Source organism: Phasianus colchicus, chromosome 11 (genome assembly GCF_987193195.1).
Source record: "Phasianus colchicus chromosome 11, bPhaCol1.hap1.1, whole genome shotgun sequence".
Classification (NCBI taxonomy): domain Eukaryota; kingdom Metazoa; phylum Chordata; class Aves; order Galliformes; family Phasianidae; genus Phasianus; species Phasianus colchicus.
In genome coordinates this window covers 6,688,584-6,709,630 of record NC_143446.1, presented here as the reverse complement: position 1 = coordinate 6,709,630, position 21,047 = coordinate 6,688,584, and the positions used below count along the sequence as shown (strand labels likewise).

General features: G+C 43.6%; 1 protein-coding gene across 7 annotated transcripts in view; it reads right to left on the bottom strand.

Moving 5' to 3' along the window:
- The window catches only part of FBLN2 (fibulin 2), a 106,726-nt gene that overhangs the window by 63,836 nt on the left and 21,843 nt on the right, over positions 1-21,047 (bottom strand). For 5 of the 7 annotated variants that reach the window (XM_090148128.1, XM_090148127.1, XM_090148123.1 and 2 more), the window contains exon 2: positions 7,004-8,466. In XM_090148128.1, the coding sequence (XP_090004254.1) occupies positions 7,004-8,339 (1,336 nt within the window). In that variant the 5' untranslated portion in view covers positions 8,340-8,466. Of the gene's footprint in view, positions 1-7,003; positions 8,467-13,634; positions 14,103-21,047 lie in introns of those variants that run through there. The other 2 variants (XM_090148125.1, XM_090148129.1) reach the window with 2 other exon arrangements.

Below are 21,047 nucleotides of genomic sequence, written 5' to 3'. Positions count from 1 at the left end.
ATTTCATAACTGAGATCAAATGTTCTTGCAAACCACAGATGAAACTAACTTATCACAAAAGATGGACGATGTTTTACCCCTACAAAATAGGTACAGAGAGTAGGTTTCCAAAGATATTTTGATGCCCAGGGATTTTAGGTGATAACATGTCATAATAAGTTAGATGCTCAAAACTCAAGTCACATTGATTATTTCAATATATTGGATTTAAACTGCCTTGGTACCCAAATCCCATGAAGTTAAAGGATGTCTGAGAATACTTGCCTGTGTCCCCTGTCACTGTGGAAAACCTGTCCAAGGCAAACACTGCCTTTTGAATTCACACCAGGGCCAGCAGTGAGGCATGCACTCCCTGCTGGAAGCCAAAGTTCCATCCCATTTCACTGTTTCTTCAAACAGTCTCTGCAGGTGTCCTTGGTGCCAGCACTTACCACAGTGCATTCCCGTATAAGAGAAAGTGCTCCAGCCAGCTGAATGACTAATAAATAGTACCTGTGCTTTAGGGAGAAGAGCACAGTGTATAAAACGTGTGGCAGTGCATGAAAATCTGACCAAGCCACATCATCGCACCAAGTGCTGAGAAAAAGATTCTGCTCTTCAGCAAGACCTGAAGGAACGTACAAGTTCATCCCACCTTGTATCACACATTGCAGCTGCCAGCCATTGCCCCCAGGAGTTTGGAGCCTTATGAATAAGATCACACTGAAGCAAGCAGCTGCTCTGTTCAACTTTGTGGAGAGGAGAAGAAAACAGAGACCCATCTTCTCCAACAGCTCGACTTGCAAGGAGCTCGTGACCTTTGGCAGGTATCTCCATTCTATTAAAGGGACACATGATGACTGGAACAAGGTCTGTGGTGACAAAGGCTTGGGCTGAGGCTCACAAGGGGGATTCTTGCAAAAAGAAAAATGAAATAAAAGCAAAAAAAAAGAATGCACTAAACTCAGAGTTTTGTGGATCACATGGAACCTTGCCAGTTGGAAAGCCAGCAACAGCCTGACCTGCAGCAGCTCCCAAAACACACACAGGCGAGCAGCACTCATGCAGCAACTTGTCCAGAGAAATCAACTAGACACAAACACAAAAACATCAACACTGACCTAGAAAGTGTGCCCCTGGCTAGGGCAAGTCTGGATACTCACACTTCAGCTGCTGCCGACATGCCCAGGCGGGTAGGTTAGGTCAGCTCCTGGTTTGTGCTGAAATTCCTTAAGAGGGACTGTTCAGAGCACTTCACTTGGGCTCAGTGGTGCATCCACTGAAAGCAGGAGCTCAGTCACATGTGGCAGGGCAGCACCTGGAGATTTGATACCTTTGGCTACTGCTTATTTCACAGTCTGCAAACAGTGTGAATGCTCTCTTTGACGTGGCTGGGGCAGGGTTTGCTTTACCCTCGCGTGCTGTGTTCACAGCCCCATGCCACAAGCAGTGTTTAGTGCACACCAGCCTGAAGTTACTGCTCTCATTAATGTAGGAAGTAGCAAGAGATAAGCAAGGGGAGGGGATTAAGAAGAGAAGTCCCTGATAACGGTGGCATCCAGATACCACCTGGTAAGGTAGGAATGACATTTTGAGCAGAACAACAGCTGTTTTGTGGTTCTCCCTTAAAATGCTTCTCTATCTTATTGTATTTTCATCCCTCTCTTTCTGTACGTACTCTTGCCTGCCTTACACTCATTCAAGCTATCCTCCTCCATTACCCCTCTCAAAGCTGTGCCTACCCAAGAGACAGCTGAACACTCACCTGAGGCTGCAGTTCAGCCCAATTCATACTGCTGGCCTGGAGGCTTTTTTCTCCCTACATCCCACTCTCCCCAGGTTTATTTTTATTCTGCAGTTATCTTAGTTTGAGGTTTCAGAGCTGATTCCTTCCTGCTGCAGAGAGAGCTGAGACCTATACAATACAGATTTAAGCCTGAGGTAGTGCAAGTAAACATGAAAGAACACATCACCTAATATTTAAAAACACAAAGTAATTGCAGTTTGAGATTGTTTCCAAAGCTTCACTCTCAGCATTTCCCACCCTCTGTGCCTTTTACAGCAGCAGCAGGACGAAGGGCTGGAGGGTTGGTGTGCTCAGGGAAGCCCTCAGTGCAGGCGTGCTCCACGGATCTCTTCTTTCCCATCTGTCCTCAGTTTCTGAAGGCAAGGTCTTCCTTCATAAGCCTCAGTCCCTGAGCAAACACACAGTAGATGGGATGGCTGAAAACCTGCCTACATCCTCAGGAGTTGCACAAGAGCCTCCCAGTGCCTCCTTCCTGATAAGGATTCACTTGCACTGAGTGCTATTTTCCAATCCACTGATCTTGTCTCAGGAATTTACTTCAGTTGGAGAGCAATTATCCTTATCTCTGAAAATGACCATGATAAACTCATCCACAACTGGTGATTTTTTTTAAGTGGAAAAATACCTCTATTCTGAAACACAATAGTTCCAGCTAGACACAAATTGCTATTCAGGCTGCCAAAAGCAGAACGCAAATCATAAAACATTCACAACGAGGCTGCTTGCTACCTGAGCTACATTTATCCAAGGAACAGCACTGCTCTGGCAGTGCATGGGGAAATGGAAACAAGTAGGAAAAAAATAATAAAAACTTGACAGTAAGATCTTTAAATATGTTTTATTAAGCCCTTCCTTGTTCGGGGCATTTTTATTATGAGGAAATAGGAAATACAGAAATTAAATCTCCCTCTGTTGCTCCTGCAGTAAATGACAGGATAAGATCAATGTTTGGAAAGAGACTGTATAAAGACTATAGTCTCTATCAATCTCATCCTTTCCCTTGGTAACAGTATTTAATTTACACTTTCTCAGCTGAGTAATTACCTCTACTTTACACTTACTATTCCTTTAGGAGTGGGTAAATTAGCATTTGCCACAGCAGCTTCAATAGGTCTGCATGTGGCTGGAGAACTCTTCAGTGTACAAATGGGATCTATGACGTGCACTCAGTTTGAAGACAGAAGTGTTTCCACAGCAGAGTGGTGCGGTGTGGCACAGAGCAGAGGATGGTGAACCCCTGTGCAGCAACAGCCACCAGCCCTGCTGGGGCAGGTACCATCTGCTGGGCTCAGCTCCCCAGAGCCACCAGTGTCCCCTTGGGCCTTTTGCAGGGCACTGGGGGTGACCGCAGCAGTGCCCACTCCCTCCCTTGGGGCTGTGAGTGCTGGGCTGCTGTAAGGAGCCATGGGCCCAACCACATGTAGCACCCAGGTAATCAGCAAAACTGCTGCTCGAGGGAAGCTCAGAGCAGCTTTCCAGTATCTAGAGGGGGGCTGTAAGAAAGAAGGGGACAGACCCTTTAGCAGGGTTTGCTGTGTCAGAGCAAGGGGAAATGGTTTCAAACTAAAGGAGGGGAGATTTAGACTGGATATAAGGAAGAAGCTTTTTCCACTAAGGGTGGTGAGGCACTGGCATAGATTGCCCAGAGAGGCAGCGGTGCCCTGACCCTGGAGACATTCAAGGTTAGGATGGAGCAGGTTCTGAGCACCTGATGGAACTGTAGGTGTCCCTGTTCAGTGCAGTGGACTAGATGGCCTTTAAGAGTCCCTTCCAACTCAAATGACTCTATGATTCTAAAACAGTAGTGAGGAAGAAATCCTGAAAGAAATGGCAGTTTGCTGGAGAACATGAGTGAAAATGCTAAATAGATAGCTTTGGCTGGAGGTTGTGAAACACAGTGCTATAGCACATCTCATTGTACACACCTGTGCCTGACAGCAGCAGCAGCATGCAGACAAATCTGGCCCAGCCCAGCCTCCAGCTGACATACAGATGGACAATGAAGCACAAAAGGAGAATGCGCATGAAAAGGCAAAATTAATCCGAGCACCTACTCCATGTTGTTTCTATCATAAGATTGCAGAAGAGGCAGCAGAGACTTGGGAGATGAAAGCTCAGCTGCATATAATACTGGAGTGAGATACATAAAATATAAGTCACAAAGCCAAGGGATTAACCAGAGGCACCAGGGATCCAACCACTGAGATCTGATGCCAGGACACAGCTAATACGAAGGGGAAAAAATTGCAATAGCCATCTACTCTCAGATGAATTTTTAGAATGTTTCTGTGAAGACCCTTATACTTCTCTAAGCTCCAGGGAGAAAGAAATACTAAAATAAATAACACAGTATGTAGAAAGTCCCCAGAGCCACAAAAAAATCTATCACTTGGGGACTTGGGAACCCAAATAAACACAGGGGAAAAAAAACCAATTAAGATGAAATTTTAGTAAGTGTACTGAAGATTTCAAGGAAGGACAACCTAAAAAAAAGCAAGTCCACCCCCACACACAGACTGATGAGAAAAGCAGGAGAAGTCAATTAAGTGCACAAAGAACCCAAGCAATCCCCTAGGCCAGCCTGCTTTGCAGGGCAGCCAATGCTGGGCACACACAGCCTGGGGGCTCCTGCATCCCCATGCAGCCGTGCTGGAGAAAGTCCTCCCCAGAGCTGGGGAGGCTGGCTGGCTCACATTGCAGCCCAGAGAGCTGGGCCTACCCGCATCCCTGGTAGGGCTGCCTGTGTGCAGCCTCCAAGGGGAAGCTGAGTGCAGCTGGAGGCGTGGCAACACTTTGTTATGATAGCAGCAGCCCTGCTGGGGAACAGCAACACGGCCATGCAGGTTTTAAAGATGAGAGGAAAAGGTATTTGGCAATTTGAGCAGATTACACCACTTCGTAGTTAGAAATAACATGCACAAAATTTATGCTTTCATTCTACATCTGCAGGCAGAATTAATCTTCCTTTCAAGGCTGACTAATGTCTTCACTTGCCCTCTATCACCAGCTCAGGAATCACCAAAGAGACAGAAGATGTATGTGTTTTATTACATGGAACATATGGATCTGCTCACATGAGTCACAACCACATCAATTAAAAGAACACCACCACCACAAGTGAAAATCCAGCAGTCCCTAGGCATGAGCACTGCAACTAGTCAGGTCCAGGGAGACTTCTGCTTTTGGGAAAGGATCTGCAGCTCCCTCACAGCACACAAGCATCACTTTTTGTTGCTATCCAGCAAGAACCTCAGCTAGTCCTGTGCCAGCAGTTCCCACGGATGACAGACTGAAAGCATCCTAGGGAGACTCCAGAATGTGGCAGTTAGTTCTATAGAAGAGCTCTTTCACCCCAGAAGTTTTTCTTAACCTCTATTGCTGAAAATTTAGGGATGTTTCACCAATGTCTCATTTTTGAGAAGGGGAAAAAAAAAGCAATTTAAGTAGACTGGATTAAAATATCATCAAAGATAGGTTCTTGTTCACTAACTCAGACCTATGTATAACACAGCCTTGATGCACAGCTCAGAAGAGATGTTGTGGTAGGCTGCAAGAAATGAGGGAAGAGCTTTAAGCATAGCCCGGCAGCGTAAATTTGAGTGCAGGTGAACTCAGTGCACAATCTAGGCACCTACTTTTCACCACTCACATTTCACAGAGCAAACACAGGTGTTATTCTCTCATTCAGGTTAGACAAACTGGAAGGCTGGAACCAGTTTACCCTTTGGATCATCAGTCAGCCAGGCCTAGGAGATTCATCTTTCACACAACAAATGTATCTAGATGTGAAATAAAACAGGCATCTATGAAGGGAAGGTAGCACAGAGGTAAGGCTTTAAACTATCCATCACATCACATTTGACAGCCTCCATCTGTTAATGACATCCCTCTGCATGGTATGTGTGTGCAGCCAGTGTTTTCTCATTTCAAGGCACTGGGTTCAAACTGCCTCCTTGAAAGCTGCCTGGCTTACAACTGTAATGCAGTAAAGTTCTGCAGGTAGAACTGATTTGTAGAGCATTGTTCTGGTGAAATCAAGACATCAAGGTCTGACTCGGATTATGGCTGCTTTCACTGACTATGAAGTCAACATTTACGGTAAAAACATATGTGAAAGAGAAAGAAGGGGCTATCATCTCCATGCATGGACCTCATACCCCTTTTATTTGGTAAACAAGGCATGCTGCTTACATGGGGACCTAGAGCCTCAGTTCTTTCTCGAATCTACCACCTCCTATCCCCCTTGAACTTCTTGAGTAGATGGACTAACATGTATATAGGCTACCTAGGTAACCCAGGAAGAAATATCACTATCTAGGGAGTAATCAGTATTCTCGACTCGGACTGCAAGTATTATACATTTGAGTTCTCATGAGAACATTTTGTGCCACATCTTGAAAATGGAGATATTACTCTTGATTTGATGAAAAATGAATTGAAAATATGAGCTGTATACGTGCTAATTTATAGCGATGAAGTTTGCATTCATTACTGTAATGAGCACTGCATAAAGCATATAATCAACATTCACTGAAGATGTCAAGAGGAATCCAGAGGCAGAGAGGAAATGCATACACTTGCCACAGTTGATCATAAACATCATCAACTTCCAGCCCCCAAAAAAACTCAAAGCAGGAGGCAGTCCTTTCTCTGTACTAGTCCTCAGTGGTGTTCGAATGCATCTACCCAGTTCTTGTACTAATGAGCTTAGACAGCCTTTCAGCCATAGGATAAATATTACAGCAAGTGCTGTAAATGTTTGTGTAGGATGCACACTGTGCCCTAGAAGCATAACCATCTCACTCCTTCCTCTAGTAAAAGATGAAAGCTACAAATATGATTACATTCAGCTGGTAAACGGAGAATCCAAACAGATAAATAATTAAATCCAGTTTCTTTCCTGTACAGTAAAACGTTTCTCTGACATTGCATTAGAAATGAAGAAGAGAAAATAATGAAAGGAAATATCATTATCTGAAATAAAGTTAAAACACAAGAAAAAGCCATCCACAGTCTGCGAAATCAAAATAAGGCAAGCAATAGTGGAACAGTAGCTGTGGAGTCATATGAAAGACTAACCACCTTCAGTAAGAGCTAAAAGAAGGTAAATGGAGATTTGCTTGACTTTTGTGTGGAGTGAAAATAAGGAAAGAGACATGCCACTGCAAGTAAATGTTACACAGACTTCTACACATCTACACTGGAAATAGTTCTTACCTTCTGGTAATCTGGGGTTAGCGTGAATAGAGTTGGGGTCCCCATCTTCCTCAGGATGGTAACGATAGAGTGTCTGTGACTGCTTTTGGGATGACTGACTACGGTCTTCCTTTAGAGCAACAGGGGGAGAGGTTGTTGCACTGAACTTTACCTTGGGAAAGGCATTTCCCTCATGTGTTTCGTGGGAAGATTTTGCTGAACTTGGCTCTGTTAAATTCACCTCTTTCAAGTCTAGATGAATACTGTTCCCCGGGTCTTCTTTTCTGGCGTGCTTTTTCATTTTAGAATGGGGTGCTCTTTCGTGTTCATTCCTTTCCTTGTCCCCCTGCTTCCCCTTTGGCCTCCTGTCCTTCCCCAGCTGCTTGGGTGTCTCGGTTGTGGCTGTGGTGTGCTCCAGAGGAGCAATGGTTGTTACGGGGGCTTCCTTATGTGTTGTTTGCTGAGGAGGTGCTGGAGTGGTGCTGGGCACCCTCTTTCGCTCAGTTCTTTCTGTGGCACTGCGAAATTCAGAGAGGAGCTTTGGTGCTGGTGTGGTGAGCGGAGTGGTTGTTTCCTCAGCATATGTATCAGCCACAGCTGAACTTGAAGGAGCAATGCTGGCTGGTAGGTAGTCGTAATCCTCGCTTTGCTCTTGGCTGATGCTCTCCTGCTCGAAATGGGAAGAATAGCTCCTGTATTTTTTTGGAGATTCCACCTGGGTGTTGTCTCCTTCCGGTGCCTCCTGGTCGTAGCTGTACGGATCGTCGTAGTGCCTCTCTGGTTCATTGTCTTCAGCATCCATGGGACTCACGGTATTTAAGGCAAATGTGTTACAGTCGGGAAGCTGGTAGCACATCAGCTCACCGCCAGCGTTTGGACAATGGCAGACCTTGCACGGGGGCATGTGGAAAGTGTGCCCTGCTACGTATTTCTGCCCCTCGTGGAGGCAGCCTATTCTTCCACACTGAGGGCACCCGTCCGCTGGCACCACTGCATCAATGCAATTTGGGGGCAACTCTGGGCACAGCATGAACTGGCAGCTGATCTTACCCCCTCCCTTAGGGCACGAACACTCAGTGCTTCCAAAGTCCACAAAGTAAGACTGGCCTTCGGGTACTTTGCCATTGACGAAGCCCACGTTGACGCAGTCATAGTACTGGTAGCCTTCACACGTGCAGCCGTGCTGCAGACACGTGGCACAGCACTCACCGGGCTCCAGCACGTCGTCGATGCAGTTGTCCAGGGGCTGGCATTCCACACCTGTGCAGTCCCTCTGTGCGTGGGAAATGCCGCTCCACAGCAGCATGAAGAAGGCAGCATTCAGACAGCTCCGCTGCCAGCTCTGGTGCCTATCCATAGTCTTCCCAAAAACACAGCTCCAGTCCAAAGGTGCACTTTTAAGCGTTGCTGGTTTCTTTTCTAGAAGGCTGTATATTCAGCTCCAATTCCGCAGCGTTTTCCCGAGTTACCTTTTCTCATAGACCCTAGAATTATGAAAGAAAACTCTGTTAAAGACTACACTCAGCACATATCCTGTTAAACATTAGAGGTCTTTAAAAGTTGGGATGAAATCCAACATCTGGAAACCTAAGTATGAAATTAATCATAAAGTCTTCCAAGCATTGTAGGCACTAAGTTTGGAGTTACAAGCTCTTCCCCCTCCCCCCCCCCTACTCCAATGCCTATTTCTAAAAAGAAAAAAGGCTTTTACTATTCTATTTTTAATCTGCTCAGCATATATATGCATATTAAAATAAAAATAAGGTCTTTATACTTCATGTCCTTTTGTTAAATCATTCTTTCTAGGAAAAGGAAAAAAAAAGAGATTTTTTTGGCAGATAATAAACAAATAGACAGTTGCTCCTCTGTAGATGCAAATTTAAGATATTTAATCTCTTTGTTTTAATTACAAAGATCCAAATCTTAAGGATCTTTCATGGCCAAAACTCAGCCTGAAAATTTGTCTGTTAACACATATGAACTTGAAATAACAAGAGTTCTGCCTCCTTCCTCCATTTAGCAATCATTTGCACTTCAGTTTTCAGCATTAACAGTTATTTTCTTGCCCCAGCGGTGCTAAAATAGAACTTCTTTGTATACTGCTGTTACCGAGTGGTTAAACATCATATTAGCCATCCTGTAATACATATTAGAGGCCGGATCCTCAGCTCAAAAGTTGGCTCAGCTCCACAGCAGGCCTGCAGTGCACGGGGGATTGATTGCATACACTGGAGTTACAACCAATGCACAACCACCAAGCGTTTGCTCCAGTTCAGGATACGCCACCAGTGGGAACCGCTTCTTTTCTTTGTGACAGCACGACTGTTCCTTTATACAGAACTGCTACGCTGTGAACAGAATGGCTATTTAAAAATCAAATGAATCGGCACGATAAAACTTTGCTAAAATGGGTTGAGGAAAAGAAAGTTGTTGTTATTTAATCATTCAGTCCTTTGACCGTGGAAAAGTCTAAGGAAATAATCTGTTGGCCTTTACATAAAAGCATGCTCAAAATGCTATACTCCTAGCATGGAAAAGTAGATAAAACAGAAAAAAAAAAGTTTGTGTATAACATTTTATAGAATTTACAATCTGATTATTTTTCCAGAACCCCTCCCAAAAAAAAGAAGAAAAAAAAAAGACCCTAAAACTTTTATCTAGCGGGTTAAATGTAGACACATCACCAAGAACAATAAACCACACACGCAACAGGAATCCTGCCAGAAAATCCATTCAGAAAGATTACTTCTCCCATTCAAACCGGGCTTCCAACAAGTCTGCTTAGGCACTGCTGGAAAGCAGCCAGGCCGTGGGAAAAGCGTGCCTGTTCTGATAAGATATGGACAAACTGTGCTGAGAATTTCCACAGCTCCGTCCTGGAATCTGAATTACTTCAGTACGTCGTACAGAGATGCAGTTCTTATAAATGAAAGGTTTTTACTACTATTTGAGTATATTAGTTCAGCATGCTAACGGACACCAACAATGAGAAATAAAAGCTTTAGAATGTATGCTAGTGGCTTGGAAGAAGCTCACTTTTTCAGAACTGCTCCCAGAAGTAGGATATTTTGTCCAAGGGAGTATTTTGCAATAGGTGGTGCTGAAATTAATTTTTCAGGGTGCAGTCTGGGAATCAATAATTTATCCTACTTCCAGCAGCTTCTGTGGGTAATCAAAGTGTGTAATTATTACCTTGCTTTAGCCAGGGAACAAAGAATGGAAGGACAGTTAAAAAGAAGCTCCCTCAGTAAGGTTCCCACAGCAGCATTTTGTCATCGTTCCCTCCCATCGGTACCTCCTGGTGTTAATGCTTGGGCACATGGAAGTCAGTTCTGTTCCTGTGGGATCACTGCTGGTGCAGCTGTGCCCAGCCCTGCCTGCTGCTCCTCTCCCATCCCAGTTCTTTCCAGGTGCTTTGGATGTCACAGCCCCACATTTGGCCATGCATGCAGGCAGGGCACTGGTTGCCACTGGTTATATGCAACATCCACTTTTTACATCTGGTCCAAGAAAGAAACTCCAAACAAGAAACCCCCAAATTAGCTTCTGTCTTGAGGTAAGAAGCACAAAGCCATTGATCCCACCTGCGTAGAAGTTCAAGGACTGCTGAAGATTTACCAAAATAAACCTAGGAATAGCAGATTGTTTCCCCCTCTGCATTCTTCCCATCACCTCACAAATACAGTCCCATTTTCCTGAAGGCCTGCCTCACTGCCCTACCTGGACCAGCTACCTCCACCTCCTTGCTGCCCGGGGGTTTGCATGCTTGCCCAGGCACCTCCAGCTTTTCCTCTGTTATTTCCTTGCTCCCTTTCCTCTCACTCACGCAGAGGGCTGGAATGCTCAGGGCCATGATGAGCATCATCTCTGCTTCCCACCTTCCATACTTGCTGCTCAGTGCCTTGTTCAGTCACTCAGATACCCTGTATCCTTTCTTGTTTGATACCCTGAATATTCAGTTTTCAAGCTACCAACCTCAAACTGATAAGGCCCAAATCCTTACAAAGCCTTTTTTCTGTTGATAACATCACAATTTTCCTTATCCTCAGGCTCATTTTCTTTCATCAGAGACTTCTTGTTTCTGACTCCAACAAAAGCATCTCTTTTTATTTTTTTAAAGTACTGCCTTTTCCCTGTACTTTCTCCAACCTGCTCCCCACACCCACGGCTCCCCTCCGCGAACCCATAAACTTGCATATCATAGAAGCAGCCTCTATGTCAGGCGCAGAGAAAAAAAATGGAGTGAAGCAGACAGACACAACTATTGAGCACTACAGAGAAAATGCTCCCACCTGAGCGAGAGAGCCCTGCCCAACCCACAGAGCAGATGTGGGACAGCCTCTGGATCCTTGCTGCTGGAAGGGGCTGTAGGGACAGCAGTTAATTACTAGCTAACGGCATCAAAAGCTAGAGCTGTGAAATCGTAATATCATACAATGATTCCTCAGCTCGTTCTTTCCACACGATACCTAGGAAAGGCAAAGCAATACACTCTATAGCAGCTTTAAAGAAGTGAGATTTCAGATGAACACGAAGGACAAGCACATGTCTTCATGGAAAAGAAAATGAAAATGCCTCACGCTGCAGATGAAACCAGTACATGTGCACCATGACCTCGAAGGCTAACGTCAGCAGCCACCAGAACTGCAACTAACACTTTGATGCAGACAGAAAGTTACAAATGCTGAGATTTCTGCAAAACAATATACTCAAAGTATGATTTTCTTGAATCAAAGTCATAACATAAAGTCAAAATGAAGAATGTTGACTTGATTAAAACAGTTTGGTATTACTTGAAAATGCTGATGAAACCAATGTGTTCCACACAACATCCAGACATTTCAAACGTGCAACATCTTTAAATTATGAGGAGTACTTTACTGGGAGATTTTTGTCCAGATGGTTTCATTTCAGTGCTAAACCATAAGGCTCACTGTAGGTAAGCAGAGGTGACAAGAGGTGCTTTGCTTCAAAGCCTTCACAGGAACATGATCGTTCCTGGTGAATGTTGTTCCTGAGACAGCAGAACGACTGCAGAAGGTGTGCATGTGTGAAAGAGATACTGCAGGATCAAGAGCATTCTTTCAAACGTTCGTGGGAAAAAAAAAAAGACAGAAGTTTATAAACAAAAAGCAATAAGCAGAATAAATTCAGCCCACTGCAGAGAACACCTACACGAGATCCCACTGATGTCCAGTTTTGAAGAAGCATCTGTGATTTAGCCAGTCGTAGAGCTTTGCAAACAGTGTATGCAGAATTATTGTTCTATCTATCCTACCTCTATGTTCCTCACTAAATGGCTCTTTGCTGGAATAGTAAGACCAGCAGTAATGTTCTTCTATGCATTTTCTCCTTTTGAGCAGCATGCAGGGCCAGATGCAACCAAATGAAGGCAGAAAGTGGCAGACAATTGCACAACTTGTCCTGCGCTGTGCCAGGGAGCACAGTCCCTCCAGGGAAGAGCTGGGAGTGAGCTGCTCTGTTTTTCTGTCCATCTATACAGCCAGGTCTCATGCATATAGAGAAGGAAGCCCACATGTGCACTAATATGGTTAGACAGCAAGAAGGGAATGCAGTAGTGGCACTCACCACCTGTGCACAAATCAAGACAGTAATGCTATCAAGGATTCTCCTGGTCCCCTGGTGCTACCCAGTACAATTTGGCTCGAGTTGCACAAAGCCATGACCAAACAGCCCCATTCTCTGATGCTGAATTTCTTCCCTATCCCATTGGTAAGAGCATTGCAATAGGTACAGTAGAGGCTGAAGCACAAATGCACACCCATACCATATATGCAAGGCATTTTGCCTGTGTATTTAGCACCTCTCCCCAGCCAGACCTTGCTGCTCTGCTGCAGCTGCCAGCAGCAATTAAATAGCTGCAGTCATAGCTTAGACTACGAGTGGAAGAAGAGAGGGGATGGAAGGAAGTATCAATTTTAAAACAATCCTTTTAAAATGCAGGAGAAAAATGGAAATTTGTGAGAGGTTTTTCTTGTATGAAAAACAGAAAAACCCTAAGCCCAGTAACTCCTGGCTGGGCTGTGCCAGCCCATGGATTAGCCCTTCCTTTCACACCCTTTCAATCCGGAAACTTGTGATCTCACCAGGCACTGGAAGTGATTGCTGCTGGCTGCTCCCAGCCCATCTTGCTAGCAGAGGTAACTACAGTGCTATTCAGCAGATGGATGAATGAAAAGCAAAGATTTCCTTTACTGCTCTTATGCAACATACAGTGTGCAGAGCCATTCCCTTCTGCCTAATTAATGAAACCTGAGATGAGCTGGGGCCAACCTCCTCATTTGGGGCAGCTGGGCTGGGTGAAAAGACAAGTACCATAAACCCCAAGTGAAAATTCAATTTGAAGGAGCTGCCCTTTTCTTATTGAAAGTAAAGCACAAGATACTTAGTCACTTCAGAGTTGTCAACGCTCCAGTTCTTGGCAAAATCAGACAGTTTTCAAGAGTCATAGCTTTTGCAGGTGGTTTTCCTTAGCTTTATTTTCAATAAGAAATAAGTTACTGTAAACCTCCTTTTCATGGAAAAGCTTAAAAAAATGGACATTTGGGAGCCCAGAGGATCATTACTTAATTCAACAGAGAACTCAAGTGTGGGACAAACAAGGAGTGAGCAGCACAAAATCATAACTCACGTGGATTCCTGAGAGCGATTCCGACAAGACCTCCCTGCCCAGCACAGGCGCCTGCAGAGATGCTCCTGATGCTCTCCAGGACGTTGCCCGTGCTCAAATCCAAACAGGAACCCAACACACCAGAGTAATGGAAAAGTATCGCCCAAGGTATTTCAGCTGAAGCAGCCAAGCGTTAGGAATAGCGACCAGGCAGCTCTGGGACATATTCCTCCAGAATGTGTAGCTTTCAAATCCATTTTTGAAGAACTGGAGACTAAAGGCAGCCTTGTTCCAAGTGAATGACGGGACAAAGCTGTGGAAGGGAGAGTCATGTCTTGGGTGTAGCGTTTCAATGCTCCCCCTCGCTCCAGCCCAGCCCAAAACAACAGGGCAGGTATTTGGCTCACTGCACAGCAAAATTCTGTGTCATTGGGAGTCGCCACTGCAGTAGATCCAAAGTGACTCAGTGGGAGGATGGCAGCTGCATGGAGTGATAGAGAAACGACTCACATGGGGGAAAGGAGGGGAACGGCAACAGCATCCCGCCCAGCACACGTGGAGGAGCTGGTCCTCGTCCCAGCTCTGACACACTGGCAATGGATTGCTCAGCAAAGGGGCTGTGTGTGGACGGGGGGCTGGAGCAGCCAAAACACAAGGAGTGTGCTGCTATGGCTGCAGAGAGCCTGCGCCACGTGGAGGAGAGGATCATGGATCCTGGAGCAGAGCAGACAGGCAGAGAAACGCAGGCTCTTAAGCCAGCCCTACCCACCATGTTTTTTAAACCTATTTCCCCATTGTGGGGCTGCAGAGCTTCCTAAAGCACAAGAGATTGAGTCTCTGTCAGACCAGTGAAGGTGTGATTTCCTTCAGGACAATGTAAATGCAATATCTATGCACAGGAGGCTCAGCATGCACTTGCAGCCAGACCAGGGCTGTGCAGCTCTGCAGCAGCAGGAGCCTAAGTATTTATTTTTAGTGAAAAAGTGTTTAATACCAATATACTTTTTTTTTTTTTTAATTATTATTTTAACATCACCAGGTTTCAGGTGACTGTATATGAACCTCCAGAACACAATTAAATAATCCATCTATTTCCACAGCAGCCAAAAAAATCTGGGAACAGATTAAAGTAAAGCCAACAACAGCCATTCAAAAGCATTTCCCAAGGCACAGCCAACAAAAACGTGTCAAAGCTCATAAGTTATGAACTAATTAGCACAGGGAGAGCTCTTCTGGCAGTGCTCAGGCAGTGTGTCCCTGGGTTCCCCTGCACCAGGAGCAGCACATGCAGACACAGCTCTGCCTCTGGAGCATCACCTCAGTGCTCCAGGCTCAGGTTAGCATTGTAACTACTGGTAGCTGCTTTGATGAAAGAAGGAAAGAAATTTTTAACATTTACCTAACAAGTGACATTCCTCAGTTTCCACTCAGGAGAAAAAGTCCCTAGTTTTCACAGTACTCCCCATTATGGAAGACATTTTGGTGGAAGCCATAAGTAACCAAAGCAGAACTTGTGCCTGTGTTTGGTCTCATAACCTGGCTCCTCAAAAATAATCCTTTCAGGTCATGAGATATACTTCTTCATTTCCCTGACTTTCTCCAGGTTAATCCAGCCCTCTGCCTCTTCTCTCTGCTTCCCAGCACTCACACATTTTCAGGGCTGCTGCTCACTATTACTAAGGAATCATAGATACATTATGGCTGGAAGAGACCACCAAGACCATCGAGTCCAACTGCAAACCCATCCCCACCATGCCCATGTCACTCAGTGCCACACCTACACATTTTTTAAACACCTGTGGGGATGGTGCCTCTACCACCTCCCTGGGCAGCCCCTTCCATGCCCTGGGAAAATGCAGCTGCAATCTCAATGGCAGTAACATGCAAAATCTGAGCACTTTGTTTTCACACACATCTCCATCCCCTCTCACCATATCCAACAGTAGCATGCGATGCTACTTAGAACTTTCTTTAAGAAACAGATTCAAGCTTTGGGTTTGTTTCCTTAATCCAGTCTTCTGCTCTGTGGGAGCCCAGCCAGCACTTTGAACGTCACAAGCCTTTGCAGTGAGAGTCAGTACAGACCTTCTATCTGAAACAGCCAAAATGTTTCCCCACCCTAAAACATAAATTAGTCAAAAGAAAACCTACTATTTAACCAACAGCAGTATTTTTTTCACATGTACCAATTTGGAAATAATTAACAACTGTTTTCATTGAGGGAAGAGTGAAGGGAATGGCAATGCTATTTTCCACACTCTATCTGTAAGGCAGGACCTCTCACCAGCCTGAACTTTAACTTCAGAACTGAAGAATTTGGTTTGAAGTTCTCCAGAGTAACACAGAGGGTTTTACCTCATCTGCAAATTAATTTCAAATGAATGTCAAAACAAAATGTTAATACTATAATTCTGTAGTAAATAATTTTTCAGTACGTGTCTCGGCCTTGTCACTGACATGATTAATAGTGAAGCCCTATCTGCTGAGTTGAAAATTACCCTGATTGTAGAGTGAACACTTCATAGTCTCCTACTATTTGGGGTTCACAGTTTCTCCACATCTTCTATACAGAGTTCTGTCAGCGTACATCTTTTGGTCCGTAACACATGCAGCTGCTGTCTGCAATCAGGATTTTCCCAGGAGAAGGCCATGCATGACATCTTCCAGACAAAATGCACAATGATTTTTCACATTGTACTGAAGCTCCCCAGAAAGGCCTGAGATCAAACCTTTTCCCTTTGTGACTCAACGGGATCCAAATGTGTCCCTCAAAAGAGCAAACAGGCTTTCAGTAACAACTGTAGCAACAAACCAACTCCTTTCATTAGCTACATTCTCCTCCACAGCTGAGAAAATACTCCTGCTCTCCCAGCTGCAAAACGCACCTAGCTGAGCCTCACAGGACACAAGGTGAACTTCTGCACACCCACCATCCTGCCTGTGCTCCAGCTCTTAAATTAATAACACTTAAGGACAGCACAGGAGGCCATCGCTGAGTTTGTTCCATACAGAGAGGGCAATATCTGCCCTCTTACTCTGGATAAATGCTGTGGGAGAAAAACTGGGATAGGGAGCGGATGAAAAGCTAGCTCAAATTTACTCATTGAAAACACACAGTTTGAGATCTTTGTCAGGTTTTGGAGGCATTACTCTTGAAGACTGCTGTCCTCTTCGCCTCACATTTCAAGGAAATGTCTTTGTCTCGAGTCATTGAGATTACAGTAAATTTTCCCAGAATTCTTCATTTCCCACATCTTCACAACCCTGGAACAGCCCCGAGCACATTCTTACAGCTGGATTCACCCCAGATTTGCTACTTCTGCTCCTGACGTTAATCCTGAGAGTTTGCTGCGCTCTATTCTGAACAGAGAAGGGACAAGAATAAACAACATGAGAAAAAACAATTGCCCTCACCATCACTTCTATGTCCCAGGCTTACCAGGAGCGAGCCCAGGATGAACCACAAGTTCCACAACATGGCACGTTGCACGTATCCTTTGGTGTGACAAAGATAAATGGGGTTTATTTCAGCACTCACAAACATACCATCTCTCCACCCACATATGAGACGATGGACTGCAGACAGAGCACATCTGTGGTGAATGCATGTACCACGAGCCATATTGCCTATCATAAAATTAATGAAGTCCAGAAAAAGAAACAACGATCAATCCTTCAGCAACAGTTTCCTATCATATGGTGACAAAACAAACCCCAAATCAGTTATTATACATGCACCAATTAAATTCTTTTGCTAGAGAAAAGAAAAATCATTGTAATGTAGGAAAAACTAGAACATTTGGTTAAAATGTTCTCATAGAAATGTTAATTACCACAGGCATTAAGCAAACGGAAATCAAAGTCTACCATTTGTTGAGTACTTTTCAAAGTTTTAATGCAGAAAATGTGCTTGAAAGAAACCTTCAATTTTTCCTCATGAATGAAAGCAAATCCCTGTAAATGAAGCCTACATCTATCATGCTGCTAATCAGTCAGCAGCCACAGATGTAATCCATCAAAACCGTTCCTGTGCAAACTTTCCGTAGAAAATAATGGAATTAATTTGTTTTGATGGATATCAAGATGTGAAAAGATGCCCACTCTGTTATATCATCTTGGAGTCCCTCATTCAGAGACAACAATAAAGCCACGTGTGACTAACAGAAGTTACTCTCACAATATCACCCATCTTCAACCTTGTGTTTATGTTTATTCTTTGCTGATCTTCTATGACTGAAAAGTTGTGTAAGAGAAGTTGAGGTCTGCTGTATGACTCCTGGTTTTGGAAAGTAAACCACAGATACATGGGCTGAGCAAGAGGGAGGGGAAGTTTTGCTTCTCGGAGGGCAACAAATGCTCGAGGTGACACGACGAGCACATTTGGGGCCCAGACACCCAACTCACATACAATGCTCGAGACCCTTTACGGTATCTTCTGTAGCACACAATGATGGGAAACAAACTCGATGTTGCCCAGTAGATGTCTACTTCCTACAGACACAGTGAACCAGCACCCTGCCAGAGGTGACCTGGGTGGGCAATGCCCTGAGCCCTACTAATCCTCTGGGAGGCACCAAGGGCAGTAATACTGCCTCTTTCACTGAAGATTAAGATCTAGAGAAGTATTCTGGATGAAATAGCCTCATTAAAACTCACTTACAACCAACCTGACACAGAGTTAAAGCTTTTCAGGGGCTGCCATAAAATAAAAGCAATGTACTTTGAAATTCATGTTAGCAGAGTATCTAGTATTATTTCAGTCTGAAAGGTGTCAACATGTAAACACATACACAAATAAATACACATATTTCTTGTACTCCCCTACATGTGAGGATTCTTTCTTGGAGAGATGAGCAGTGCTTTTCTCAGCAGACTGTGGAGAATTTCATGCAGACATACTCAGTCATCATCGATAATTTGTTCTGCATCTAAACACATTTAGTCAATTTCTGCCCGCAGATGCACCTATTCAGTTCTTGTGTTCACAATGATTTGTGGTTCTGTACACTATTTACCCTACAGACCAAAATGATATTAGAGCAAGTGTTGTTTACTTTGTAAGTTATAAATTACATTTTCCAATACCACAGGAAGTTAATATAGTTTGCTGTGCAAGTAAGCAACCCATAGACCTGAATATTTATCATCAACAAATACAAATAAGCCCATCATAACTTGCAACTAAAGGTAGGGTATTCAAAACTAAAAATTTGGGCAACCCAGAAATGCTGACACTGGGAAGCCTGGTTTTGTTCCAGTGAGGAGCATGCTACATTTTAAAAGATATTTAACAACAAGGAGATTGAGCTTCAACTGCTGCCCAGAAGAAAACAGGTCTTATCACTGAAAGAACCAAGCAGACATACTATAATATTTATGCAAGAAAGTCAAATCCTTCTACATAAAATAAGAAGTAGCATATACTCATCTTCTTGCATAGAATTTTTGGAAAATCAAAACACTGATGATTTGATTTTCATATCAGACGACATCCACGTATTCCTCCTATGAAACAGGAGATGGGGAGAGAATCCAGAGCAATCTACTGCTTAGAGTTCTAGTTTTGCATTAAATCATGCGTGTTCAGCTAACTCTTACTAACATGAAATGCAAACCGATTAATTTTTCTTCATATATTACTTGGTAGATATGCACATGACTTAAATAACAGGAATACTTCTTTTCCTTTGACAACAATTTTGTTGCTTTTGTTGTTCTTTGTACATTCAGATACATGTGTGTACTTTGGTCAATGTTTCTCCGGTGAGGGGAGGAAAGTATTTTATTTTCCAGCTGAAGAGAGACTGCAGCTCTAATATGATTTATGTATGGGGAAAGAAACTATTAACACAAGGGAAGAAGAATGAGAAGATAATCACTCCCTTCTCTATGCTCATTATGCACAGGCCAGAACAAGACTGGCAAGAAGAATTAAGATAGAAAAGTCGCTAGTATATACAAGATAAAATAAAGTCTCCCAAAATCACAGGGCACTTGTTTAAAAGGGAAAAAAAAAAAAAAAAGTGTTTTTTTGTTTTTTTTTTTTAATGTTAACCCAAGTGATTAGGATTCTTCACAGTGTGAGGAGAGGTATTCCAGCTGTCCAGCCTTCCCTCAAATTCCTCTGCTAGTGTTCCACGAACGCCGGCTCTGAGCCCGCGGTAACGTGCAGCCATCCGGCAGAAAAGGCACCTGCAGAGAGCCTTCCTGCGGCACGACCCCGCCGCTCCCCACAACGATTTTAAACACTTTGGCAGCCCAGTCAGACGTTCACAACCATCTGACTGCCTGGGGATGCTGGGAGAGGGAGGATTTTCATCCGATAGCCAATCGCTGTAAGAGTGCTACGACTTTGGCAGAATCATTTTTAAATACAAGTTGATGATACCGTCTTAGGTACAAAAAGCACAAAGACCAGATGGGTCCATGAATCTAAAGTCTCTACAGATCAATGCTTTAGTTTAACTTCAGTTTTATAGAAGTTACTTCACTGATGAAGCTTCTTCTAGCCTGTAGAGACACAAGTAGAACTTTAGAGAGCAATTAATATTACTGATAATGCATTTTAGAATGGTATTGATCCTCCCCAGATGTGAGCTTGTCTTTATGCACCTTATGGGGACATTTGGTGATTAATTCCCTTATTTTCAGGTAGATAAAGCTTAAGAACATACGATTTTTCAATCTGCAAAGGAAAACTTTACAAAGGATATGACCAAATTTTACAGAATTTTTAGAAGGAGAAATTTTCACCAAACCTGAACAGCAGAAGTATGTAGGCCAACGAGGAGAAAAGAATAATTCCCCCAAATGCTAGCTGGTAGAATTGCACTCAAGCTCTGAAAAAATGATGGAGATTCATCATCCTAACAGATTCTGGTCACTTAGGAGAATAGCGAATGAAGCTTCTTGCAGTGCTAGCATTCCACTGTTTGGCTTGTAGGATACACTTTTGCAGGATGTGCAAGATGTGAATCACGATGGAGATGTTCTACTCAGTTCTACTGGGATAGCTACATTATACAGCAATATGATAAAGACTGCCAGGATTCCATTTTTTCATCACTTCAACCGTATTCTCAGAGAGCAGCCAAAGTTCTATAAATCAAATAAGACAGAACTTTATTGCATGGAGACAAGATGAGAAGACATAGCCAATCTATCTGATTATAAGCGTAATGTTCTTTTTATAAAGAGACTACTGTCAGTATATATTGCTCATGTTGCATTCTTACCACTGCCTTCCAGATCCTCATATATATGATTTCCCAGTTGGGATCTTTAAGTGAAGAAAGTGTTCACTTTTAAACTAACATTAAGCAGTAGTTTTCCATGTTACCTCCCAATGCATACTACCACTTTAGATTACACACACTTTTTTTTTCATTCATCAGAGAATTTCAAGATGTTTGACCGTACCCTGTTTATTTTACA